Source organism: Phyllobates terribilis, unplaced genomic scaffold (genome assembly GCF_046119375.1).
Source record: "Phyllobates terribilis strain yellow unplaced genomic scaffold, ASM4611937v1 Scaffold_10__3_contigs__length_209671492, whole genome shotgun sequence".
Classification (NCBI taxonomy): domain Eukaryota; kingdom Metazoa; phylum Chordata; class Amphibia; order Anura; family Dendrobatidae; genus Phyllobates; species Phyllobates terribilis.
Window position 1 is genome coordinate 160,796,759 of NW_027362770.1, and position 14,626 is coordinate 160,811,384.

Genomic DNA, 14,626 nt, shown 5'->3' on the forward strand with positions numbered 1-14,626 from the left:
AGTTCTTTTAGGGGCCCCTCCCCTTATGCTATAGGTCTTCGTTCAGACTAGCCGAGGACTAAGGCGGGTCTGTTCGCTAGGAACAGTCAGCTCACTACATCGTAGGGATTCAGCTTAGTCTTACTGTAGGGACAGCTTTCCCCTATTTTTCCTTAGTACTTGTTGCAGATCATAACACTGCGAATGGAAAGACAGCGTCGCCTGAGCAGCAGGAGATGGCAGCCGTCTATAAATTGTGAGACCAGACAGAGAAAGGGCCCTCCAAATAATAGAATGGCCACAGCATAAGTTAGAGACCTTTCAAGATGTCCTGAGGATAGTGGGCTTGGGTTTAGAGGTAGTGAGTCCTCCAGTAACTCAGGTCTCAGAGGCCCATGCAAACGACCCAATAGAGTACGAGACAGTACGGAGTCGGACCTCACCTTAGATATAAGGGCAAGTGAGTCACACTGCTGTTTTGACCGCTGGGAGCGGGGGAGGTCTGACAAGGTTACGACTTGGAAATGTGACTTGACGAAGTTAGTGACAATGACAGATGGTAGGTCCCTAAGGAATGGGCTAATGTTGATGACTAATGTTCCAGGAGTTGAGCAGCGCAAACGTCAAGTACATGGACTCTGTGTGAACCGTGGGTTATAATGTGATTGTATATATCATGTGTTCAATACCATGGGCTTGAACAAGAGGGGGAGGATATGTAATGCAGCGGCTTGCTGCATTGCCAAAATGTCTGAGGGGGTGAGTTCTGGCTGACCACGTACCTCCCCTTCAGGTGACTGATCACATGACTGTGACATCATCACAGGTCCTGTGCGCACAGAGGGATATATATATCCGGGTGGTTTTGAAACACAGGAGGCAAGAGACCTGATCCCGGTGTCTGGGACACCATTAGACTTGGAAGGCATGAGGCCTGGAGATCACGTCTGGTGAGCCTTAAACCACAGGTTTGGCAGAACAGAGCTGACGGAAGCAGCTAGACCTGGCAGAGGTAAATACGGTGCTTGATATGGACATTGATGTTGTTACCTTGCTGAAGACTGTATCTGAAGCCAAGCGGGCATAGCTGCCACTGAAGAGGCTCTAGGATATTGCATGTGTAACATTCCTGCGAGCCACTGAGATGGACGATGTTATAAGCAGTTTATGATGTGTAATAAACTGCTGGACTTCAGATTACCGGAAAAAGGTGCATGTGTGCTTTAATTGAAGTGAGTGTTCCTCAACATGATCAATAGCTGAACCTTACAATATATATAAATAGATATATTTATAAAAAATTATATATACAGTATATTATATATCTATTAAATATATATATATTCTCACATGTAAAGCGCCATGGAATTAATGGCGCTTTAATAATAAATTATATATATATATATATATATATATATATATATATATATATATATATATAGTGAGAACACACCTTTTCCCAGTTTACAAAAAAAAATAAAAATATCTGTTTTTGCGGCGTCCATAATATGAAAATATAAAATTAATTAACCTGTTAACCTGCATAAAAAAAATGGAAACTCCAGAATTAGCAGTTTCAAGTCGTAGCCCCCCCCCCCCAAAAAAAAAATGCAAGAAAAAAAATTATATATAATTATAAACTCTCTCTCTCTATGTGCACTAAACAAACCCTCACACGGTTCTGTGAAAAATAAAAACAAATTTCGGGTCTCGGAAAAGGGCGGCAAAAACCTTTATAAAGTTTGGAATTTTTTTTTACAATACTTGTAATAATGGGTATGAGTGCGGGGTACGGCCGCCTGCGTCCTGAGCGGGAGAATCTGATCACCGATCCTTCATTACCGCACGGTGATCAGCGTAAATAATAATAAAAAAAAACAATGGCGGAAGTGTTATTTTGATTTGTTTCTATTTCTCAGTAGATTATGTGGTAAAATTAATGGTGTCTGTGAAAACTACAACCCGTATAGGAGCCCTCACATGGTTATGAGGATGGAAAAATGTCATATAGCGCGGTATAACATAGGTAACGTAGCTCGCTGTGCGGTATTAGTGCAGAATCTACAACGTAACACTGTATACCATATCAGGGCACGAGGCTGTAACGCAGTATATAATATAACACGTTACTACTTGACTTGGCTACTGTTTTCCTCTCCTCCCTGCCTGCACTCCCTCTTATATTTATTACCAATGTCCCGCCCTCTCTCCATGGAAACGCTTCCACCAATAGAAATTCTGCCTCTTTCTCACACGTGACGTTTTTAGACCAATCACTTCGCCGGCTCCTGTTCTCGTCCCCTCGCTAGTCACAGAATCCCTTCCACCAATAGGAATGTGCAGATTCTCTCCCACGTGATATTTTTAACCAATCACTATGTCCGGCGCCCGTTCCCACAGCAACGGCGTCTTGGAAACACATACTGATGCCGGGTGCGGAGTATATTGAAGTTGAAGGTCCGGTGTGAGCCCCACAACAGACTGAGGTATGTGACCCACCCGCATACAGAGGCTGCGCACTTCTTATAGGACACGTCGGCTTTCTGTACCGTGCAACCACACTTAATTAGGTGTCCAGGTAGGTTGTGATACTCACTGAGCTGGTTTCCCATAGCAACCAATCAAATTGCAGCTTTTATTTTCTCAGCGCAGAATAAAAGATAGAAGCTGTGATGTAATTGGTTGCTGGGAATCAACATGGCGGTGGCCAGAAATCACTTTAAGTGGTAATTTACTCCACTTTACCAGCTCCATTTGCGTTAGGGCAGCGTTCACATTTGCCATTTTCTATTTTTTTGCATGTTTATTTTTTCTTCCTCTTCTTCAAAGGGCCCTAAGTATTATATTTTTTCTGCCGACATAATCGTATGAGGGCTTGGGGTTTTTTTTTTTGTATTTTGAGTGACGCCATTCTTTTTATTGAATAAGAAGAAAAAAAATTCCAAATGAGGTGAAATTGTAAAAAAAATACCATTTTTGGACACTTTTGATGTCTTTTTAGTGCGTTTTTTGAGTCGGTGCAACGACCAAAAGGAAAAAAAAAAATTCACAATTTTTTTTTTCTTTACGGTATTTACCATACAGGTCAAAATTACTTATAAATTAATAATTAATAAATCAATTAAATAATTTTAGATTTTTCGATAGATCGGTCTTTTATGGACACAATGATTGTTTTATTATTATTTTATTTCCCTTTTTTCTACTGGGAAAAGAGAGTGATTAATTTTCTATTTATTATTATTTTTAGTATTTTTTTTTATTATTATTTTTTTACATATTTTTAATAACTTTTTAAAAAAATATTTTTCACTTTTTTTAGCCACCTAGGGTACTTGAACCGGCGATGTATCACATGTACTTTATAATGTAATACTATAGTATTGCAGCGTAATGTTAAAATACTGATGCCCAGTCTCTAGCGAGGCTTCTTAGGAGTGCAGAGATGGTGGAGACTGTGGGGCGGAGGCGATGGGCTTCTGAATTGACGCCAGTGTCACAGATTGACAGGGTTGTCCAACTTTGACAGGGTTGTCCAACCACTAGATGGAGCTGAAGAGATTACGAAGACAGACCCAATATTAGTTCCGTGGGAGCTGTAAAAGTTCCTGTTCAGTTAGCTCCCTCTAGTGGCGGCTGCAGGGAAGCAAAGCAGGTGCTTTGACAAGGTCCTATCAGTTTCCCCGGCAGGTGTGTGATCTTTTCATTTTTCGGTCTCATCCTGATTGACATGAGCCCCCCTCGGGGTCAATCACAGACTCACGCAGAGGTTTCAGGAGTCACATGAAGACTTAATATGATCGGTGGAAAAAGGTGGTCGCGCGCGACCCCTTCCCGATTACTTTCTTTACTTCTTGGCAATGATTCCTGCATTATTTCTGTGAATGCTTCAGTCGAGATTTTATTTCTTCTTCTGTCACTTTCCTTCCAGCAGAAAAAAAACGTAGAATCCAAAATCATGAATTCTGGACATTTTACTGATCTGCGTCCCCTCACTCGGAGCATCACCTTCACCGGTCGGCCATGTTCTTCCCCGTGCCTGACCACGTCTCGAGGCAGCAGTGCCACGTCCGTGAGATCTTCTCTTCGTAAGTTTCACAGATTCATGATCATTTATCTATTCCTAAAATAGATTGGAAATACAAGGGGAAATGTTTTGACTCTCAGCCCAATGGTGGGGATTTACAAGTTAGTCATGATCACTGCTCAAGGGGGCGGAGAGCCGATGGGTATTCCCATGTCCAAGATCCTATCCCAATATGTAGTAGGTGTAATAATAGCAATATTGGCAAATACCTCAAATTAGAAATGTAGTATAGTTCTTCTGATTCGCTTTGTCACTTACCCCCATGTGCAGGGCATTGCATTAGCTTAGATATTCATGGTTATGACCAATAACAACTAACTGTCACTAAATGAGTGGTCGTAACCATGGATACCTAAGCTACTAAGCTATATGGTAAACGACATAGCTAATCAGAAGAACTATACTACATTTCTAATTGAAGGTATTTGCCAATATTTTTAATATTACACCTACAAAATATTGAGAAAGGATCTTGTAGATGGGAATACTCATTTAATTTCCCTAGATAATGAAATACGGAGCAAATGATTGCAGGTTCAAATCCCCAGGGGACTAAAAAATAACAGAAAACAATTGAAAACTGTAAAAAAAAAACGAATAAAAAACATTCTAAATACTTATTTTTTAATATTTAAGGGGGTTGTCCACTACTTCGACATTGATGCCCTATCCGTAGGATAGGGTGTCAATGTATGATCGGCCGGGGACCCGCACGCGGCACCCCCGCCGATCAGTTATCGGTGGCGGCGGCCGCCGGCCGGAAGTCCTTACCTGCAGTGCTTGGCCGTCAAGTTGGAGTGGCCGCCGCTTGTAACTGCACATCCGCCTCCCATTCAATTGAATCATACATTGATGGTCATATATTGCTGCCCTAAGGCATCAATGTCAAAGTAGATACAACTTCTTTAATTTCTATTATATTTTTTTTTGGTCCCGCTAGAGGAGATATATATATAAGCTTGTGGGTGTATTTGGATTTTATGTGATATACCAACACTAAGTAGCAAATATTTGTGAATTGTAAAGTAGATGATAAATGGTTTTCTAAATATTTTAAAAATATAAATCTGATCATTGTGACGTGCATTTGTATTCAGGCCCCCTGTAGTCTGATACCCCTAAATAAAATCCTGAGTGACCAGTTGCCTCCAGAAGTCACATAATTAGTCAATTGAGTCCACCTGTGTGAAATTTATTCTCAGTATAACTACAGCTGTTCTGTGAAGGCCTCAGAGGCTTGTTTGAGAACATTAGAGATCAAACAGCTCCATGAAACCAAGGAACACACCAGACAGGTCAGGGATAAAGTTGTGGAGGACAGTAAAGCGGGGTTAGGTTATAAGAAAAATAGCCCAAGCTGGTCACTGTGGAGGAGCTGCAGAGATCCACAACTCAGGCGGGAGAATAAGGACAAGTATTAGTCGTATGCTCCACAAATCTGACCTTTATGGAATAGTGCCATTTTTGAAAGCAAGCCATAAGAAGTCCAATTTGCATTTTGTAGCGGACACAGTGAGCATGTGGAAGAAGGTGCTCTGGTCAGATGAGACCAAAGTAGAAGTTTTTGGGCTAAATGCAAAATGCTATGTGCGGTCGAAAACTAACACTGCACGTCACTCTGAAAACACCATCCCCACCGCCAAACATGGTGGAGGCAGCATCATGCTGTAGGGAGGCTTTTCTTCAGCAGCGAAAGGGAAGCTGGTCAGAGTTTATAGGAAGATGGATGGAGTTAAATACAGGGAAATCTTGGAGAAAAACCTGATAGATGCTGCAAAAGACTTGAGACTGGGGCGTAGGTTCATCTTCCAGCAGGACAACGACCCTAAATATACTGCCAGAGCTATAATGGATGGTTTAGATCAAAGCATATTCATGTGTGTGAACGGCCCAGTCACAGTCCAGACCGAAATCCCATTGAGAATCTGTGACAAGACCTGAAAATTACTGATCACAGACGCCTCCATCCAATCTCACTGAGCGAGAGCGAGTGTGCAAAGAAGGGTCAAAATGTCACCTCTAGATGTGCAAAGCTGGTAGAGACAGACCCCAAAAGACTGCAGCAGGAATTACAGCAAAAGGTGGTCCCACAAAGTATTGACTCAGGGGGGCTGAGTACAAATACACGCCACAATTTTCATATTTTATATTTTTAAATAATTAGAAAACCTTGTATGATTTCCTTTTACACTTCACAAATACCAACACAAAGTAGAAAGTATATCACAAAATACATTTATGTTATGTGTAAAACAAAACCCCCAAAACAATGACAGAATTACATTTTTTTTTTGTTTTTTTTTCAACCCATTTGTAATGGGGAATTGAATGCTGTTTTCCAAACTACAATTCTTCCTGCAAAAAGAAAAAAAAAGCCCCCATACGTGAAACCGAAAAGATAAAAGGGAGGAGAAAACACGTGGAAAAATGGCTCTGGTGGGAAGGGATTAAAGGGGTTTTCTGAGAATGTGATAAAAGATCTAAAAAATGGCCGCCATCACATATTTTGAGCTGCAACCTGTCCTAGTCACGTGTCCAGACGGGTTATAGCCTGAAGAAACTCCGCTCGAGACTAGAAAAGGAGCAGCATCCTGAATAAATATACCTGCTCACTCAGCAGGTGATAAAAACCTTCTTTTTTATCCTCATCCTGCTCCATGTGCTCATCAGTCTGACAGCTTTACACTGGCAGGACTAGAACAGGAGAAAAATATAGAAGTTTTTTTTTCTTCTGCACCAGCCATGCCCCTCAGCTGACTGAGCAGACCACGTAAGTTTTTTCACCATGCCGCTCCTCTGACAGTTGAGACACATGTCTCGAGCGGTATTTATTCACACTGCGCCCCGTCCTGACACGTGACTAGGACAGGTTGCAGCTTGAAATATGTGATGGTGACCATTTTGAGCGGTGTTTCTTCACACTGCGACCTGTCCTGACATGTGACTAGGACAGATTGCAGCTTGAAATATGTGATGGTGACCATTTTGAGCGGTGTTTCTTCACACTGCGACCTGTCCTGACACGTGACTAGGACAGGTTGCAGCTTGAAATATATTAACGTGACCATTTTTTTTCTGTGTTTCTTCACACAGTGACCCGTCCTAACTTGTGACTAGGACAGGTTGCAGCTTGAATTATGTGATGGTGACCATTTTGAGCTCTGTTACTTCACACTGCGAACAGTCCTGACTTGTGAATAGGACCGGTTGCCGCTTGAAATATATTAAGGTGACCATTTTTTGCTGTGTTACTTCACACTGCGAACCGTCCTGACTTATGACTAGGACTGGTTGCAGCTTGAAATATGTTAAGGTGACCGTTTTTCACTGTGTTACTTCACACTGCGAACCATCCTGACATGTGACTTGGACAGGTTGCTGCTTGAAATATATTAAGGTGACCATTTTGAGCTCTGTTACGTCACACTGCGAACCGTCCTGACTTGTGACTAGGACAGGTTGCAGCTTGAAATATGTGATGGTGACCATTTTGAGCTCTGTTACTTCACACTGTGAACCGTCCTGACTTGTGAATAGGACCGGTTGCAGCTTGAAATATATTAAGGTGACCATTTTTCACTGTGTAACTTCACACTACGAACCATCCTGATGTGTGACTTGGACAGGTTGCTGCTTGAAATATGTGAAGGTGACTATTTTGAGCAGTGTTTCTTCACCCAGCTGTAGCACCAATCACCTATATGCTGCGGTACCCTGAAGATAGGTGATCACTTTTTTTCACTGGACAACCCCACTTAAAGTTAATTTTCCGCCATTTCTTCTTTAATGTTTTTACTATTGAAGGTTCTTCAGTCATCTCAGTCCCGGATCCCAAACTCTCAGGACAAGACATTGAAAAGATCTTATACCAAAGGGTCAACGAGCTTCAGGAAGATCTGAAAAATGCATTTCTAGTCTTGGATGTCGATCAGTCATTCACGGTGACCAAAGGCCAGATGTACCAAATTCTGAAAAACTTTATCATATCTCTGACTCAGCCCCAGTACGAGGAACTACTGACAAAGGTAAGCTGTCATAACGGTATATAACTTATTTTCTGCCCCGTTTTCATACTGTGGATGTATTGGGGGACTTCCACAGGGAAGGTAAAACGAGAAGAAAATCTGTTGCAAAATCCATATATGGATTTATTGCAGATTTTTTTTTCGCGGCAAAAAAAAAGTATAAACTTTCTCCTATATAAAATGTGGCTTAAATCTGCCCCCAAAAAAGGGTAAAATTAAAAAAATTAGTTTGTCGGTAAGGCCTGAATATTCCTGGTCATTAAAGAGTTTGTGCAAAAAATAATATATATCCTCTGTTTACAGGATAGGTGAAAAATGTATGATCGCTGGTGATCCGGCTACGGAGAGGACCACCAAATCTGAGAACAGAGGTCCCAAAGTCCCCTGTGTAAATGGAGAGGTACTGAGCATGTGCGACCACCACTCATATAGACAGTGGTTGAATCAGTCGTCGCACATGCTCAGTACTGGTTTATTTACACTCCCTTTCTTGTGAGTGGTGAGAGTCCAAGTGGTGGACCTCTAGTGATCATATCAGGGGCATAAGGTCCGAATTGGGGTCCCCATTTTCAATTGGGATCCAGGGCCCAATGGGGTGGAGGACTGAGGACCTCTCCATCCCGTCTAACCACTTAAATGCCATGGTCGCTCTTCTTCTTGCATCTAAGGGGTTGCCATCATTGCTAACTCCATACATAGCCATTGCCGGTGGGTGTCTGCATTGTAAAACAGCCGGCAGCTGCCGTGTATGGAGCAGGCTCTGTGCGTGAGCCCGCGCCATACAAATCCTCCCATGTCGGGAGGAATGGGCGGACGCCAGGTAGGTGGCAACAAGACACGCTTCTTATGGGCTCCATATTGGTCACATGGTCTGCTGCCATGGGTGGTACATACATACCCATGGATAATTGACGATGTTGTTTACGGGACAACCCCTTTAAGCTGTTGAGGTCCGTAAGGAAAAACTAAAACAAGGGCAATCTCATAGTTTTACAAGATTTGATGGCCATGGGGGTCCAACAACCATCAATTAACCTCACATCATCACCCAAGCTTTGAGCCATGAAACAGAATTAGGGTTATTTCCTTCAACATCTCGTGATCTTCTGTCCTCAGATTCTGGTCCTTGACAATGGCGCAATCCCATATCTCGAGTTTCTGGCACAATTCCTCCGAGTTGGCACCTGCGGATCCCAGGTGAAGAGAAGGTGGGTAGTAACACATGGAACACAACCAAAGACCGTACAATGCGGGAACAAAAGAAGGATCAAACACAAGACTAATAATCACATCGTCCTCCGTCACCATTGAATCAATAGAAAGCTTCCTCTCTTCCGGTTCACCTCCTGCTGCCTCGTGTGTAAAGTCGTCCGCAGGTGGTGACACATGAAGAAACGCGGAAACATAGCAACGTTCCTGGGTTTGTGTATACGGCAAACAGTTGTAGATCAGGAGCTGTCCATGGTACGGCCAAAACTACAGACACGTCAACAGATAACCATTTTTTTTTGTCGTGGGTTGCAGCACAAGAGCCAGGAGCGAGGAGGGACCGTATATAGTCTAATCTGGGGTCTGACTTTTTCTTACATGTGTTACCCACGGGAACTCAGAGCAGGGGGGCTTCACCTTTAACCCTGAACTTAAAGGATAGATAGATAATAGGTTCTAGATTGGAGGACTATGACTTCTGAGCCCCCCACCGATCACCAGAATATAGGACTTCTTCACCGCGCTTGAATGGAGAATTTATTCTGGTGCGTGCAGGTCTCAGTCATCGGACCCCCATCGAACTAGATGTGATAATTTCTCATTACCGGAATACCCCTTTAAAGTGTACTTATCACCAGTCTGGAGATACCCTAAGAGTGGGTGATTTTTCTAATTATCACCTATTAACAAAAGTAACTCCAATGCCAACCCTCCAAAAAAAAGGATCATAGTTTCTAGAAAAATATTAACAAAAGTAACTCCAATGCCAACACCCCCCAAAAAAGGATCCTCGTTTTTAGCAAAAGTTGGTCCTGAAATCCTTGGTTGTGGAATCCCACACCGCTCCACGGCTCCTTAACAATATGCGGTTTCCCACGAGCCACCAAATTAGTCCATTACTCCCACCATAACACAACGCCGGTGTTCTTGACTAGGACGGTAGCATTGAGGCTGTGACACGGTATTGCCGTCAAGTAACACTGGCCGGATAACGTCACGTGACCTCGAAAGTCGCGTCAACTTCCGACATGGTTGAAATTCTTGTGATTCTCACAAGACCTTCATGACAATCGCAAATTAACCGCAAAAAGTCACAGTAAAGCCCCCGCCGTACATTTTGAGGTGGTATTAAAAGGGGTCGTCTCATATGGTTAAATAGGTCAAATTAAAAAAGTGCTTCTAAAAAAATGAACAGTTTTTGTGCAATTTACCTTTTATTAAAAATCCTCTATGTTCTCAAGAATGGAGGGATTTCTAATTTTATAGTTTAATGCTTTTTTTTTTGCCAACGATACCGGCCACTTCTGCAGTCTATAAGAGGAGGCCGGTTTCTTAGTCAAGGAGCGCAGCGTTTACAAGCTTTTTACTATAGAGATGGCGGGATCACTGGATGTGGCCGGCTTTGGTGCGGCAGAGACAAAGTTGGGATCCTCAGTGTGAAAATGCTGCTGGTCAGAACTGTCACTCATCGGGAGCGCACCGCTCCTACTGGCAAACATGAAGTCTGGAGGCAGAGGAGCAGTGCGCTCGTGAAAAATGAAGATGCGAGTACGCCAATAACATAGCTGGTGTATTTAGATAGAAAGTTGGATTTGAATATTAATGGTTCACTTCAGGACACAGCTGTATTATGTCGTCACTTCGGTCGCACGCCGACCACTACACGTGACCCTACTCATAAAATACTCTGACCTCTCGATTTATGGTTGTTTCATCTTGTATTTTTTTCAGGTTGAGCTGTTCTCAAGCAAACCAAGTAATGACTCTGAACGAGCTGGAAACCCGACTGAAGCAAATGGTAACACATTACTATTCCCATCTTAAAAACATGATCAGTGGTGGGGGTCTGACCTCTGGGACCGCACAGATTTTGAAAATAAAGGGGGCCCTCCATTGGGTTTCTCCGCACAGTTCTGCAGCATAGTTTCATTCAAGGAAATGCAGTTTTCTTCAGAGCCACAAGTCCAAGGGAGGCGCTGTTAAGGGAAGACTTAGAAGGAGAATAGGTGCTACGCAAGTTGACTCTTTACTTTCTGTATTGGTGGGGGTCCGAAAGGTCCTATAGATCAGGGAATACCCCTTTAATGAATGGCCGTTGTCTTTCCCTGCACATTGTGCTGGAGGCTCTATATGAATGGAGCTGTGTTAGAGTTTCCCCAGCCACTGTGCAGGGTAAGATTCAGCAGTGCTCAAAAGGCTCTGCGACCCATTGCTTTCTAGGATCCGTGGGGGTGTCAGAGATCAGACCCCCGCCAAATAATGGCGATATACTGTCACTTTATGAAAAACATTCCTAAAGCCGGTTTTGACAGTTTTCATCAAATTTTTGTACAAATCGCAGAAAAAAATTGGCATTTTTACACCCAACTCCGGGAAAGAGTGTGACAGGCAAATTAAATTTATCATCATTTACACCAAAAAGTGACTTCATACGTTGATATCTCCTTAATTAATTTAGCTTTGGGGGAAGGTTTATTTTTTTTTTTATTTTACCCCTATGCTTTTTTTTCCCATTGCACTACCTCTTTTGACCACTAGGTGGTGCGTTGTGCTCCATGTCTCCTGAAAGAAAGCTGTTTGTGCTGGTTTGTTCTGAACAGCACACCAAGTGGTGAGGATTGGTATTACAAGTAAAACGCATAATGGTGTAAAGACCTTTGACTAATAAAGAGGGACCTGTCGACTCGTCTCTAGGATCTAAACTAAGGCGCCTTTTGGATTAGGATGACTGGCTTTGATAGAGTTAATTATATTTTATCTGGCATACATTTTTACACTGTCACATTTTTTTTAATGAAAATGGGTAGCAGGTGTGAAGGGAGAGGAGACATCTGGCTCAGCCTCCTGCGGCTCCTGGAGTGTTATCTCACTAGCAGGTAACACATTACCTGTCGTCAGTAATTCCTATAAGGCGAGAAACCGATCTATTAACTCTTGATGCCCCTTTGGCGTAAGATGGGGCCCTCTTCTTTAGATAAGGTAGGTCCCTATCCACAGGAGAAATGTTGATCACTCGGGGTCCGACCTCTGGGACCACCACCGCTACTGAGAATGGACTCTGAAGAGTCCTGTTAGAACAGCCGAGCTATCCTGGTGGGGTACTTCAGCTGGGGGTCCCAGCACTAAAACCAAGGCTGGGGGCCCCTCTCTGCTTTCGATTTTTTTTTATTTTCGCCTGATAAAACCTATTATTTTTATTATTTTTATGGTCAATAGAGTTGTAGAATTGTGGCTTGTTTTTGCAGGCGAGTTGTATTTTTTATTATCACCATTTTGGGATCCATATAACAATATGACCGCTTTTTTTTGGGAGGTGAAGTGACAAAAAAATATAGATACAGTCATTTTGATTTTTTTTTATTTGTCTTACACCATATGGGATAATTATCCTGCTATGTTATTACTTCGTACAGTTACAACACCAAGTTTATCATTTTTTTTAATATTATTTTTATATTATTATTCTTTTTTTATATATATATATACATTATATTGAATGCGGCGACACCAAGTATATACATTTTTCATTATTTTATGTGTGTGTATGTATGTGTGTGTATATATATATATATATATATATATATATATATATATATATGTAATTATTTTTGTTTCAAGATTTTATTATATTATTTTAGATTTTGTTTTGTTTTATTTTTATTATTTAGTGCAAAAAAAGGGAATTATGTGCATTTTTAGATTTTTTTTTATATTGTATTATATTTTATTTTCTAGATTTTATCACTTTATATTTTATTTTATTGTTTTTTTATTATTTCGTTCTGGGAAAAGGGGAATGATGTGCATTTTTAGTTTTTTTTGTAACAAAAAAAAAAATTATATTACATTTTATTTAGTTTCTAGATTTTATTATTTTATATTTTATTTTGTTTTCTTTTTGTTATTTTTTTTTCCAGAAAAAAAGGGATTTTTTTTATATATATATATTTTTTTATATTATATTTTATTTTCTAGATTTTATTATTTTATATTTTATTCTTATTATTTTGTTCTGGAAAAAAGGGAATGATATGTATTTTTATATATATATATATATATATATATATATATATATATAATTTTTTTTTTTTTTAATTGGTCCCCCTTAGACATGAGCCTGCGATCTTTTGATCGCTTTGTATGAGCCTCTGCATGATTATCAATACAGAGTATATACAGGTTAGGAGTAGAAACAAGGTACTTTAGTCGGCCCGGGTTCTGGAGGAGCTTATGGACGTCTGAAGGGAAAACTCCCCTGCAATCCCACCGTCTTAAAATGCTGTTGACAGTGGCATTTAAGGGGTTAAACTGCTGCAATCGGAGCTCCATCCACAGCCGTTAGACTCAGGTCCTGGCTGTATAACACAGCCGGCACCCACGCTGTATGGAGTGAGCTCCGGAGACCGTGTCATCAGCCGAAAATTGGATGGGCCCCAGCCCTGACCTAAGTGATCAGAAATGTATCCCGTATTTTGGGTTCCCATAACATCTACATAAGCTAATGTATTGGGATAAAGACATATATAATAGAGAAAATAAAGATTAATGTCTTCCTCATAGAGCCAGACAGTCACTCAATTCGCACATCCTCGTATCTTACCATGCTATACGTACGCCCTCAGGTTTTCGGGTTAGCGGTGGTGATAATTAAAATCTAGGTTAATTGGAATGAGCTAATTGCTTAGTAATTAGAGGCACCTCGTTACAATTTGCCTGATCTTGTTGTACCCTACAGATCTTTTTTTTTTTTTTCTTTCAAGATTTAACTAGTTAATATATCTTGCGTAGCCGCCTGCCGATACTGATACACAGGCATGAAATAATCTCAATTAGCTGGGTATTAGAGCAGAGTGCAATACTTCATACTGCCTCATAGATGGCGCTGTTGCTTTTGGTTGAGGTTTGGAAAAAAATTGTGATCGACATGATCGCTGTATATTACTAATTAGTGTGTGTCTGTGTGTGTATATATACAGTTAGGTCCAGAAATATTTGGACAGTGACACAAGTTTTGGCATTTTAGCTGTTTACCAAAACATATTTAAGATAGAATTATATAACCAATTTGGGCTTATAGTTCAGACTTTCAGCTTTAATTTGAGGGTCTTCACATCCTAATTGGAGTAAGGGTTTAGGAATTACAGCTCTTCAATATGTAGCTGCCTCTTTTTAAAAGGACCAAAAGTAATTGGACAGTTAGCTCAGAAGCTCTTTATTGGGCTGCATGGGTTATTCCCTCGTTAATCCATCATCAATTAAGCAAGTAAAAGGTCTGGAGCTGATTCCAGGTGTGGCATTTGCATTTGGAATCTGTTGCTGTGAACCC

General features: G+C 41.1%; 1 protein-coding gene across 4 annotated transcripts in view; it reads left to right on the top strand.

Annotated features, from left to right (window-relative positions):
• The first annotated feature begins 2,356 nt into the window (after positions 1–2,356).
• EFCAB6 (EF-hand calcium binding domain 6) overlaps positions 2,357–14,626 on the top strand; it is a 113,520-nt gene continuing 101,250 nt past the window's right edge. Inside the window, exons 1-5 of one of the 4 annotated variants that reach the window (XM_073650009.1) lie at positions 2,357–2,465; positions 3,911–4,067; positions 7,871–8,091; positions 9,208–9,299; positions 11,032–11,098. In XM_073650009.1, the coding sequence (XP_073506110.1) occupies positions 3,938–4,067; positions 7,871–8,091; positions 9,208–9,299; positions 11,032–11,098 (510 nt within the window). In that variant the 5' untranslated portion in view covers positions 2,357–2,465; positions 3,911–3,937. Of the gene's footprint in view, positions 2,558–3,910; positions 4,068–7,870; positions 8,092–9,207; positions 9,300–11,031; positions 11,099–14,626 lie in introns of all 4 variants that reach the window. The other 3 variants (XM_073650008.1, XM_073650010.1, XM_073650011.1) reach the window with 3 other exon arrangements.